General features: G+C 41.3%; 1 protein-coding gene across 1 annotated transcript; it reads left to right on the top strand.

Moving 5' to 3' along the window:
* Positions 1-112: 112 nt before the first annotated feature.
* Positions 113-3158, top strand: tdgf1 (teratocarcinoma-derived growth factor 1). The gene is made up of 6 exons (XM_024434023.2): positions 113-459; positions 590-639; positions 761-937; positions 1455-1569; positions 1661-1770; positions 2363-3158. The coding sequence occupies exons 1-6, from the start codon at positions 437-439 to the stop codon at positions 2464-2466; spliced, it is 579 nt and encodes a 192-aa protein (XP_024289791.1). The 5' UTR covers positions 113-436; the 3' UTR covers positions 2467-3158.
* Positions 3159-11426: the final 8268 nt, after the last annotated feature.

Raw genomic sequence — 11426 nt, 5'->3', positions numbered from 1 at the left:
CTAAATTGTTTTGTTACATTACAAATCTCCGTCCTACATTAGAATCAGCAACTCGAACTTTACCTTCACAGAGGAGCGCTCCGTCATTTGCATGTCGAGATTCCGGAGGTGGGTGTGATCTCATGTATGTGTATGGAACCGGAGGGGGCGGGGCAAATAGGTGTAAATTGACTGTCAGGGCCGGGTGTTTGAGTGAGGCCTTTCGGGAGGGTCGCCACAATATTGGATGCTTTTCTCCAGAGTTTCGCCTCCTCTGGAATACAGAGCTTGATGACTTGGAACATAAGAGAGGAGCAGTCGTTTGAGTATCACTTGCGAGCTAACTGTTTACTTTAGCCTGTTGCAATAGGCTTTAGAAGAAGCCTTCTGCATGCGAGCTTATAATTGTTAGCAAACTCTGGTGACTTTGGAAGTTCATTTTGTCCGGGAAAATAAAATGAATTTGAGTCAACTTTTCAGGTAAGTCTATGGATTGATTGATTAATTGGTTAGGTAAAATATGTTGTAATTTCTTTCTTTTTTAAGTTAAAAAATGCCTACCGCCTAGATTTATTTTAACATGAAATATTTTCCCCTTCATGTATTTTAGGGTTTTGCTCTCGGTAGCTGTTGCCTGCGAGGCCATTACAATTGGATCAGGTATGTCAATATGTTGCATCTGGCCCTCGCTTCGGCCCTAGTTTACTCATCTGAAACGGCTTACACGTTATACCTAAATATTAACCTTAATTTATTTATAAAATGTTTTCTTGTGTCCAAGGCTGTGAAGGAGCTGAATGCACCAAAACCATAGAGGTATTGACCAAAACGGTGGACTATGGAAAGCCGACCCAACACGCTGATTACCTGAATCAGTTCAATGAGATGAACTCTCCTACTGTGGACAGGAAACATCGCGATGCGGCATCTGTCCTACCATTCATCGGCCTCACTGGAAGTAAGTTGGACATTGATCGCGTAAAATGACTGAAATCAACCTCTCATGGCCTCCATGAACTCACAGCAATGAGTTTGAGCTTGACCTTGGGTGAATTAATTCTGCCTGTCTTGCTTTTTGTCACGCATTCGTCATCCTGCATCGATGTTTTTTTTGTTGTCTTATTTCACACAAACAAACGTAGGCCAAGTCTGTTTTTAGTGCGCAGTGATTGAAAACATGGCTCTGTAGGAACGTGTTAACTGTGCTTCCAGTCAGCTGGACAGTTTCTTAGCCTTCAGGCTATGGCCATTTTAGTAGGCAAACATTATGGAACGTTGCAGATAACAATTTAATTAATAGAACCGACATGGTTACTTATTTTACATGTAGCAGGCATGTTTATTCTACTTGGCATATGTTCTGATTGTTGCATAACGTTCTCAACACACCCTGGGGCTGAAGCCTGAGTGTAATACAACAACACTCAGAACATCCATATTAAACTTCTACCCCATGTCCTTCTCTAATTTTAAAGGTGCAAAGCAGAGTCGTAACTGCTGTAAGAATGGAGGGACCTGCATCTTGGGAAGTTTTTGCGCATGCCCACCACATTTTACTGGCCGGAGTTGTGAATACGACGAACGAGTCAGGTAATTTAATTTAAGTTTGAAGTCTAAAAGTAATGTATCTAGCATATATTGACATGTATCTCTCTCTGCTCTGTCCCTTTTGTGCTTACAGGAGCTGTGGTACCATTCCCCATGGGGTGTGGGTTCAGAAAGGCTGCTCATACTGCAGGTGTGGATATGGGGTCATGCACTGTTTTCCTCAGGTGTTCCATGAGGACTGTGGTAAGAATGCACTTTATGATACTTTGATAGATGTTCTGCTTTTTCACTCTCCAAAATGTCACTCAAAAAGTGTCTGAATCCTTTTTTATCCTCTAAGAGGAAGATGTTGGGTATTAGCTAACATGTTTAACCTCCAGCTTAGGTCTACTTACTCAAAAGCCCCATTTGTCTCTGTTCATATCAGACCAGACTTGGTTTGTGTTGATAAAATAGGAGTGGTCTACCGGGTGTCTTTTGCAAGGTCTTTGAGAGTAACATAGGGAAAGGTATTATCAGAGGTGGCACCAGTTTGGCTGTGAATGGGGGATGAGAACACATTTGCACCTCACTGGGCAGCAGAATGGGTTTCTGTAGATCATCACAGGCAGTGGCTCTACCCTGAGAACCTACAAAAGATTATTCAGAGGCTACAGAGAGGCTGGGTTTTCAGGTCTGACGATGTGCCAACGGCCCCATTTCCCCGATTCACATTCCTCCATTTGTCAGTCCACTTTATTTGTGCTACAGTTCCTTCTCATCTCTTTCCATTTCAGTCTCCTTTTATTCATGATGTTTGCTGGGGTGTTCTCTCCCCCTCTAATTTTTCTTTCAGACGAGGACCAGGAAGTCCGCTGGTTTCATTCAACGGGTGTCCGAACGCTGCAGACCAAGTACTTCCTGTGTCTAGGACTAATGTTTTTGGTTTTGTTTGCTTGAGAAGCTATGGGTGAATGAGACCCGATTGATTTCAGCCTCAAAGGCCTCATGAAATGACTCCTGGTTTTTGGGCGACGTACTGAAATGAAATTTCCTTCCAGTGGAAGTCGGAACTACAACTTGCTGTGTTAAAAGCAACTGTCGTGTAAATGTGAAGGATGCTGTACATAAGATTTTAATGGAAAATATTTGGTATTGTGCTTTTTATTCGCAATCTTTCTAGACTTGATGAATACGTGTTTTGAACATGTCAATCATTCAACGTGTCCTATGTTGTACTCTGTTTTACAAATGGAGTGTGATGACGTATGTTTGTTTCTGGTTGGTAGTACACATTGTGACCAATATTATTGCATTAACTGTTACGTGTACTCTCAACAGAAACAAAGTGTCACTTTTGAACCAAGTTCTGTTTTAGTTATCTTATTGGTTCTGTTGGAGTTCAAACACCTGGTTGCTGTTCCTATCTACACGGACAGTTTGATAAAGCCGGAACGACCTGTGATTGTTGACCTTTTTGCCCGTTTTCCCCTTTTCCCTTATCTAAAATAAACAATTAGACCCCTCAATCGATCACCAGTGTTGATGTTCCAAGTTGTTGTGTTAATAGTCATTGCTCTGGTCAAAGTTTTTTTCAATTGGCTGTGATGGGAATTGAATGTGTTCGTGTCATTAAAAATCTCATAACGTGATATTGACTTTTATTTGTGCGTCCATATTATTAATCTGGTATGGATGATAAGGTTGCCAATAGCACATGTAGTTGGATAGTTTACCTATCTAGGTAGAATTAACTGCTATAGTTATTTGTGCTGGATGTACAGCAACAGATCTGATGAAATTATTCTATATGTTAGGATATGTGCAAATGAGGGGTTTGGGACTCTTATTGGTCTATTAATTCATTTTAGTTCAACTGTCGTACCATACCAGAACCCAAGATAGAAGCTTGTTTTACTCCAATGTTTGTAAACAAATACTATAGCCTCAACCTGGTTAAAACTATAATTTTATATCCTGGATGGTCAGTCATTGCATCCATAACTCTGTCTATGAATTTAAGTGGTTACATTTCTCCAGCCCCATCCTTCATTTCCCAAAATAGTGGGGAACAGTTGTTTCAACTATGGATTGCCCCTTTAATATATGATTCATGAGGCCGGATTTCAAAATGAATGCTTTAAACATTTTTCAATCTCATTTTTCAAGAGTGGCAATTACCACACGTTTGAACAAAGTAACTTCCTATTGATTGGTTTTGCAATGCAAATGCATTGTCTCTGTGAGCCAGGTCTAAAACACAATGACCACTCACAGCTCAATTTTGCTGTTTTATCTCTTTCCTAGATTCTACAGAACAGAACACAGATTAAATGGGGTGTTGAGTCGTGATGCACGGAGAAAGAGTAAAGTAGACTTTCATATGAATGAAACTTGAATAGTCTCTGTGCTGCTTTCCCCATGTCAGGACTGAAGGTCCTCTTCCTGCTTCTCCACTCCACTGTAACAGACTGAACAGGTAGAGGTGTCAGCTGTTGAACACTCTTTAGAAATAGAAAGAGACCTAGCTAGAGCTCTTTTCTCTGGGGGGGATGGGGTGTAGCTGGCAGTAGTGGGAATTTCCTAATGGCTCCCAGCTCACTGATGGCTCTCCTTCCCTGGCTCTTCCTCTGTCTACCAGGTCAACTGGATGTTGGTTCAATCAGCCTTAGCCAGACAAACCCAAAACCACTGATGGCTCTCCCTGTGTAGTGTGTACCAGGTCTGAGTATACAGACAAACAGACAGACCCAACATTAGGTTTGATTATACAATTGAAAGTTTGCTCAGACAGCCGCAGATCAGAAGAACCCAAAACCACTAACGGCTCTCCCTGTGTAGTGTGTACCATGTGAGTATACAACTGAATGTTGCATCAGACAAACCCAAAACCAGATGATGATCATAAGAGAGCCTTCCAATCACCATCAAAACCCAAATGGCAGTGAAATTAAAGTGTATTGCTTTGTCAATACCAGACAACAAGTAACTGCACATTTCTGTGCTAAAACAGCATCTGTATTTATTTTCTTAGTGACAAGGGTCAGTTTCTCTGAGACAGATTAGGCCCAGTCCTGGGCTGAAAAGCATTTGAGAAAGGATCTGAGAAACTGGCCCTGTAGAGCAATGGAGATTCACACATATAAATTGACATATGGTGTTGCCTTTCTATGTATGTGATTATGGGATTGAGTTGCAGGTAAAGAGATGGTAGCTAACTGCCCTGGACTAATCCCTCTATCCAACACAGTGATTTATTGAGCTGCTCCTGTCTGTCTGTGTGAGCTTCCACTAGCCTGGCTGGCTGCCTGTCTGCCTCTGCTCCTGCTCCTCTCTCTCTCTCTCTCTTTTCCCCCGCCTTTTCCCCGGTATAGAAGCTCAATACCCAGCAGTCTCTGGATCAGTCTAGATAGGTCCTGACTAGATCTCATAAGAGGATAACACTTTCTCTCTATTGTGGCCTTCAACTATCCCCACAAACATCCTTACAAACTCCTCACTATTTTAACGAAGTCTGGTCTTCATAATGGAGATGGCGTCACAGCTGATCCAGATAAAATGGGATTTCCAGTGAACCAACAGTAGTGAGCTTCCGCAAGGCTGGCGAGGAGGACCCCCACAGTTCAGAACAAGACTTTAATCCATGGTACTTCCTCAGAGATAATGTCTTTCTTCTAGTCTATTTCCTGCACCCCACTGGCATGCTGGGCCTGATTCAATGACTCTACACGCAATCATGAGATGATTCTGAGAAGCTCTGAGATTAGATGAGATGTGTGCATGACTGTGCGTGTGTGTGTGTGTGTGTGTGTGTGTGTTTGTGTGTGTGCATGCAGTAAATGTTGTGGTGGGATGTACCAGTATGTTTGGGAAGTGAAAATCCACTATTGAGTTTGTAACGGATTGAAGTTGCCTAGGATTACACCCAGGACACTTTACAATCCTATGTAGATGGAGTCATGCATGGGCAGACTGATCTCTCTCCTGTTCACTCAAAATCCTCCCAGGCAGGGGGATTTCCACAGTGTAAACACTTGTGGAAATACATTTTATTCAAGAATTCACATGATCCATTAAATCAATATAGCATTTTACAGTTGAGATGTGATCTGCACACTGGTTTATGAAAGTCAGAAACATCTACGTGTCCAAAGAGAATTGCAATTTTTGTGTATGATATCTTGATTATTCCATAACCCCAAAGCAGCCTGCACTAAATTTCCCATTAGATTGACTAATCATTTTCAAAAGGAGAGCATTAAATGAAACCAGGAACATGAAAATTGTCTCAACAACCTTCAGATCTCCCTACCTTGTATCCCTCCTTACCTGGTGTTTGTATGGTGTTTTATTCCTAGAGCATGCGGAATGAGAAGGAAAGAAAGGAAGGAATATATGTGTATGTTATTGTTACCTATGATCATCAACTGTCAATTTACACAATCATTTATGTCACATTTTATACATTTTCTAGTACTCTTATAAATATGCATACAAGCAACGAAGCACAAACTTCTTGACTTCCACTGTAAGGTCTGAATCCTATTTTCTCTCACTTCTGAGACAGTTGAAGGAGTTATTTCTGGAAGAGAGACGGTCCTATCTGGACTTGATAAGACAACAAGAAAGATGCTTCTGTATCATGTCTGTAAGTGGACACCCTCAGTCAGTCGGCCTGGACTCAGCGCTTCAAGTAGCTGAAGTCTAATTTGTGCTAATCTCGGTTGGGGTTTTCTCCTGAATTTAGCTGCCCTCCTCCAACCTTGCCTTAAAAGAATCGTGAAATTATATATTTTTCGTCTTTGGGATGGTGAATTAATACAGGCCCTAACTGGTTCTAATTCAGTCCTCATTATATTTTCTTGCAAAACTTGCAAAAGCACATCAGACTTTTTGACATTCAAAAGCAAAAGTTCCCCATTAACTAATTCATGCATCTCTTTTAAGTTTTAATGTGGTTTTAATGGATCCATTTATGAGAGAAAATGGGTAGTCTGAAGCTCTCAAGAAGTTCACTACCTCTCTCTCTGACTCTCTTTCTTTCTCCCCATGTCTCTCTTTCTCTCTCTCACCCTGTCTCTCTATCTATCTGACTCTCTCTCCCTGTCTCTCTTTCTCTATCTCTCACCCGGTCTCTCTGAGTCTGTTTCTCTCTCTCTCTCCATGTCTCACTTTCTCTCTCTCCCTATCTCTCGTTCTCGTTCTCCCTGTCTCTCGTTCTCTCTCTCCCTGCCTCTCGTTCTCTCTCTCCCTGCCTCTCGTTCTAAGTCTCCCTGCCTCTCTTTGTCTCTCTCTCTCTCCCTGCCTCTCTCTCTGTCTCTCTCACTCCCTGCCTCTCTATGTCTCTCTCTCTCTCCCTGTCTCTCGTTCTCTCTCTCCCTGTCTCTCGTTCTCTCACTGCCTGCCTCTCTCTGTGTCTCTCTCTCTCCCTGTCTCGCTCTCTCCCTGTCTTCCCCCCAGCCCTTCTCCCCCTCCCTACTCACTCTCTCTTTCTGGGAGGATCAGAGTGTCCATCCATTGTGACAGAGTGACAGTGGTGAATGTATCTGTTCTGTGGCAGTAAACAGAGGGAGAGCTGGGTAAACAGACAGCCTGGCAGCCAGGGGCTGGGATGGGGCTGGCCGATGGAAGTTCATCAGGCTCAGGCCCAGGGTCTGAAAGTGTGTCACAAATGGCACCCTATTCCCTTTATAGTGCACTACTTTTGACCTGGGTGCATAGGGTTTTGGTCAAAAATAGCGCACTACATAGGCAATAGGGTAATATATAAGCAATAGGGTGATATTTGGGACGCACATTGAGTCGGCCCGAGGAATCTAAACAACACAAGGGGGATAGAGGGTGGGATAGCAGGGGAGTGCGGTCTGACTTACACCCACACAACAGACAACACTATACATCACACTGGCAGGGGATGTATTTACAGTTAACAAGCTGGGGGGTTAGAGAGAGAGAGGGGAGAGAGTTTGTTTTATTTTTATTTAACCTTTATTTATCCAGGCGAGTCATTTAAGAACAAATTATTATTTGGATATTATTTGGATGGCCGGATTATTATTTAGATGGCCGGACTGGTGAAGACTGGGGTGGCATGTAGCCTAGTGGTTAGAGCATTGGACTAGTAACTGAAAGGTTGCAAGATTGAATCCCTGAGCTGACAAGGTAAAAATCTCTCGTTCATCCCCTGAACAAGGCCCACTGTTCCTAGGCTGTCATTGTAAATAAGAATTTGTTCTTAACTGACTTGTCTAGTTAAATAAAGGTTCAATAAAAAATAAGAGAAAGAGAACCCAGTTCTGAGAACCATATGTTTCTTAGCGAATGGTGCAGGATACCCAACTAGCTCATAATATTCTAATAACCATGTGTTTCTTAGCGAATGGTGCAGGATACCCAACTAGCTCATAATATTCTAATAACCATGTGTTTCTTAGCGAATGGTGCAGGATACCCAACTAGCTCATAATATTCTAATAACCATGTGTTTCTTAGAGAATGGTGCAGGATACCCAACTAGCTCATAATATTCTAATAACCATGTGTTTCTTAGAGAATGGTGCAGGATACCCAACTAGCTCATAATATTCTAATAACCATGTGTTTCTTAGCGAATGGTGCAGGATACCCAACTAGCTCATAATATTCTAATAACCATGTGTTTCTTAGAGAATGGTGCAGGATACCCAACTAGCTCATAATATTCTAATAACCATGTGTTTCTTAGAGAATGGTGCAGGATACCCAACTAGCTCATAATATTCTAATAACCATGTGTTTCTTAGAGAATGGTGGAGGATACCCAACTAGCTCATAATATTCTAATAACCATGTGTTTCTTAGAGAATGGTGCAGGATACCCAACTAGCTCATAATATTCTAATAACCATGTGTTTCTTAGAGAATGGTGCAGGATACCCAACTAGCTCATAATATTCTAATAACCATATGTTTCTTAGAGAATGGTGGAGGATACCCAACTAGCTCATAATATTCTAATAACCATGTGTTTCTTAGAGAATGGTGCAGGATACCCAACTAGCTCATAATATTCTAATAACCATGTGTTTCTTAGAGAATGGTGCAGGATACCCAACTAGCTCATAATATTCTAATAACCATGTGTTTCTTAGAGAATGGTGCAGGATACCCAACTAGCTCATAATATTCTAATAACCATATGTTTCTTAGAGAATGGTGCAGGATACCCAACTAGCTCATAATATTCTAATAACCATGTGTTTCTTAGAGAATGGTGCAGGATACCCAACTAGCTCATAATATTCTACTAACCATGTGTTTCTTAGAGAATGGTGCAGGATACCCAACTAGCTCATAATATTCTAATAACCATGTGTTTCTTAGAGAATGGTGCAGGATACCCAACTAGCTCATAATATTCTAATAACCATGTGTTTCTTAGAGAATGGTGCAGGATACCCAACTAGCTCATAATATTCTAATAACCATGTGTTTCTTAGAGAATGGTGCAGGATACCCAACTAGCTCATAATATTCTAATAACCATGTGTTTCTTAGAGAATGGTGCAGGATACCCAACTAGCTCATAATATTCTAATTTGAATATTCTAGTTTGAATCTCACTGACACTGTGTTTAATGCCTAATCAAAATCATTTCCCTGTGTCCTATCTGTGCTTAGAGTTCTAAACAGTTAACCTAAACTAGCAGTGTTATTTAAAGTCTTATTGAAACATGTTCTCAGAACCTTTTTTACCTTCAAATAACTTATCAGTTTAAACCTTCCGGGAAAACTTTCAGGGAATGCAGCTGCATTCTCAGAACCTCCCTGCAACTGTTTAGAACTCCAAGCACAGATAGGACACAGGGAAATGAAACACGGTGTCAGTGAGATTCAAACCTATGACCTCCTGTTCTCTATCCACAGAATTAGTGCACTACGCCACCAGGATGGAGCATGCCATGTTCTTTTTCTTTCTTTTTTACTCAAAATGTATGTTCCCAGAACAGCAAAAATGCTAACTTCCGTTCTCAGAATGTTTAAAAAACGTTCAGTTTTATCAGGGGGAAACGTTCCCATAACCAAAGGGAAAACAAGAACGTGCGTTCCCACGACGTCCATGGAACCAAATGTGCTAGCTGGGAGAGGAATGGCTAACCTGCAATGAAATGAAACACTTTTCCAGGATACTGTACTGGAATCTGTTTATGACCCCCCCCTCCTCCTCCTCCTCTCTTCCTCTCCCTTTCCTCTGGTATCTGAGGGTGATGTCCTTATCTGCGAGGGTCTTGAGGGGTCCAGACCAGACCCTGGTAATACTCCTCCCCATGGCCATCTGGTTTCCTTCTAAACACACATTCAGGTTCTGTAATTGAATCCAAACCAAGCCATTTTTATTTTCATTCCGTCCTACTCAAACACCTTAGAATGTTTAACTTGTTTTGTTTGATTTCCATCTGCCCTCTCATGAGAAACAGCAGCTGCTCTAAAATAAAACATTTCCTGTTGGCCAATCATTTCCATAAGAGAGTAGACAGTGTTTGATTATATGTGACAAAAGGGCCATGTACTGTCAGGTAATAAAGAGACTTGTGGGTAAGAAGGTAGATGGGAATGGAATGAGAAAGGGCAGTTGTTTTGAACTTGAAACTATCTGCAAAAAGTCACTACTGCAACAACAAAATAAGCAACTTAAGTAGTACACACTCATCAACATCTACTTCAGAAGGACAACTTTCTTCAACAAGAGTTTATCTCTTTCAAGCAACAGACTCCTAACAGGTCAAATGGTAATTGAAACGGATATGGTATAAACGAAAAAAGCACAAGCATCCCTTTTGAAATTGGTTTGATGCACTGTGAGCCAGAAATGGCAACAGTAATTATACGAGCTGCCCTCCTTTCTCTAACAGCACACTCCCCAAAGACCTGAGACATTTACATTATTTAAGAGGGGTCCTGTCTCTGCGACCTGAAGTCATTAAGAGAGAGAGACGTAGAGGGGGAGAGAGAGACCTGTTGCCACAAGAAAAGGGCAACCAGTGAAGAACAAACACCATTGTAAATACAACCCATATTTATGCTAATTTATTTTCCCTTGTGTACCCTTAACCATTTGTACATCGTTACAACACTGTATATATACTTAATATGACATTTGTAATGTTTATTGTTTTGAAACTTCTGTATGTGTAATGTTTACTGTTAATTTTTATTGTTTATTTCATTTGGTATATTATCTACTTCACTTGCTTTGGCAATGTTAACACATGTTTCCCATGCCAATAAAGCCCCTTGAATTGAATTGAATTGAATTGAATTGAGAGAGAGAGAGAGAGAGAGAGAGAGACAGAGACAGAGACAGAGACAGAGAGAGAGATAGAAAGTGACAGAAAGTGACAGAAAGAGAGACAGAGAGAGAGAAAGAAAAGGAGAGAGAGAGAGAGAGAGAGAGAGAGAGAGAGAAAGGGAGAAAGACACAGAGAGAGAAAGTCAAAGAGAGAGCGAGAGAGATATAGTGGCTAGGCTGAGAAACTCTCTTTCTCTCGTTGACTCCCTCTCTCCTCACCCTCACGCTCTCCCTCTGCCCTATGGTTATTACTACAACACAGAGCCAGGTTGGGGTTTCCAGCTGAAGTCTTTGGCTGTGTAATTATCCCAGACTTAGTAGTCTCAAAACCCCACCCTAGGCAACAGTGACTAGGGTCTACTTTCAATGACTCTTTTGGCAACTTTGATGAAGGAAAAAAAAATGTTTGGCTTGGGCAACTTTCCCAACAAATCACGAGGCAAACATGCCAGAAAGTCGTAATTCGAAACCAACATTTTCTGACAAAAACTTTTTCTGGGGTTTTAGTTGAGGTAGTTGATGCAAACTAGTCACTTATGTAATGCACTCATTAAAAATAACCTCTGTGATCTCCTTCTTGGTAGCTTCTATT

Source organism: Oncorhynchus tshawytscha, linkage group LG09 (assembly GCF_018296145.1).
Source record: "Oncorhynchus tshawytscha isolate Ot180627B linkage group LG09, Otsh_v2.0, whole genome shotgun sequence".
Classification (NCBI taxonomy): domain Eukaryota; kingdom Metazoa; phylum Chordata; class Actinopteri; order Salmoniformes; family Salmonidae; genus Oncorhynchus; species Oncorhynchus tshawytscha.
Note: the sequence above shows the minus strand (reverse complement) of the source record. Positions and strands in the feature narration are given on the sequence as shown.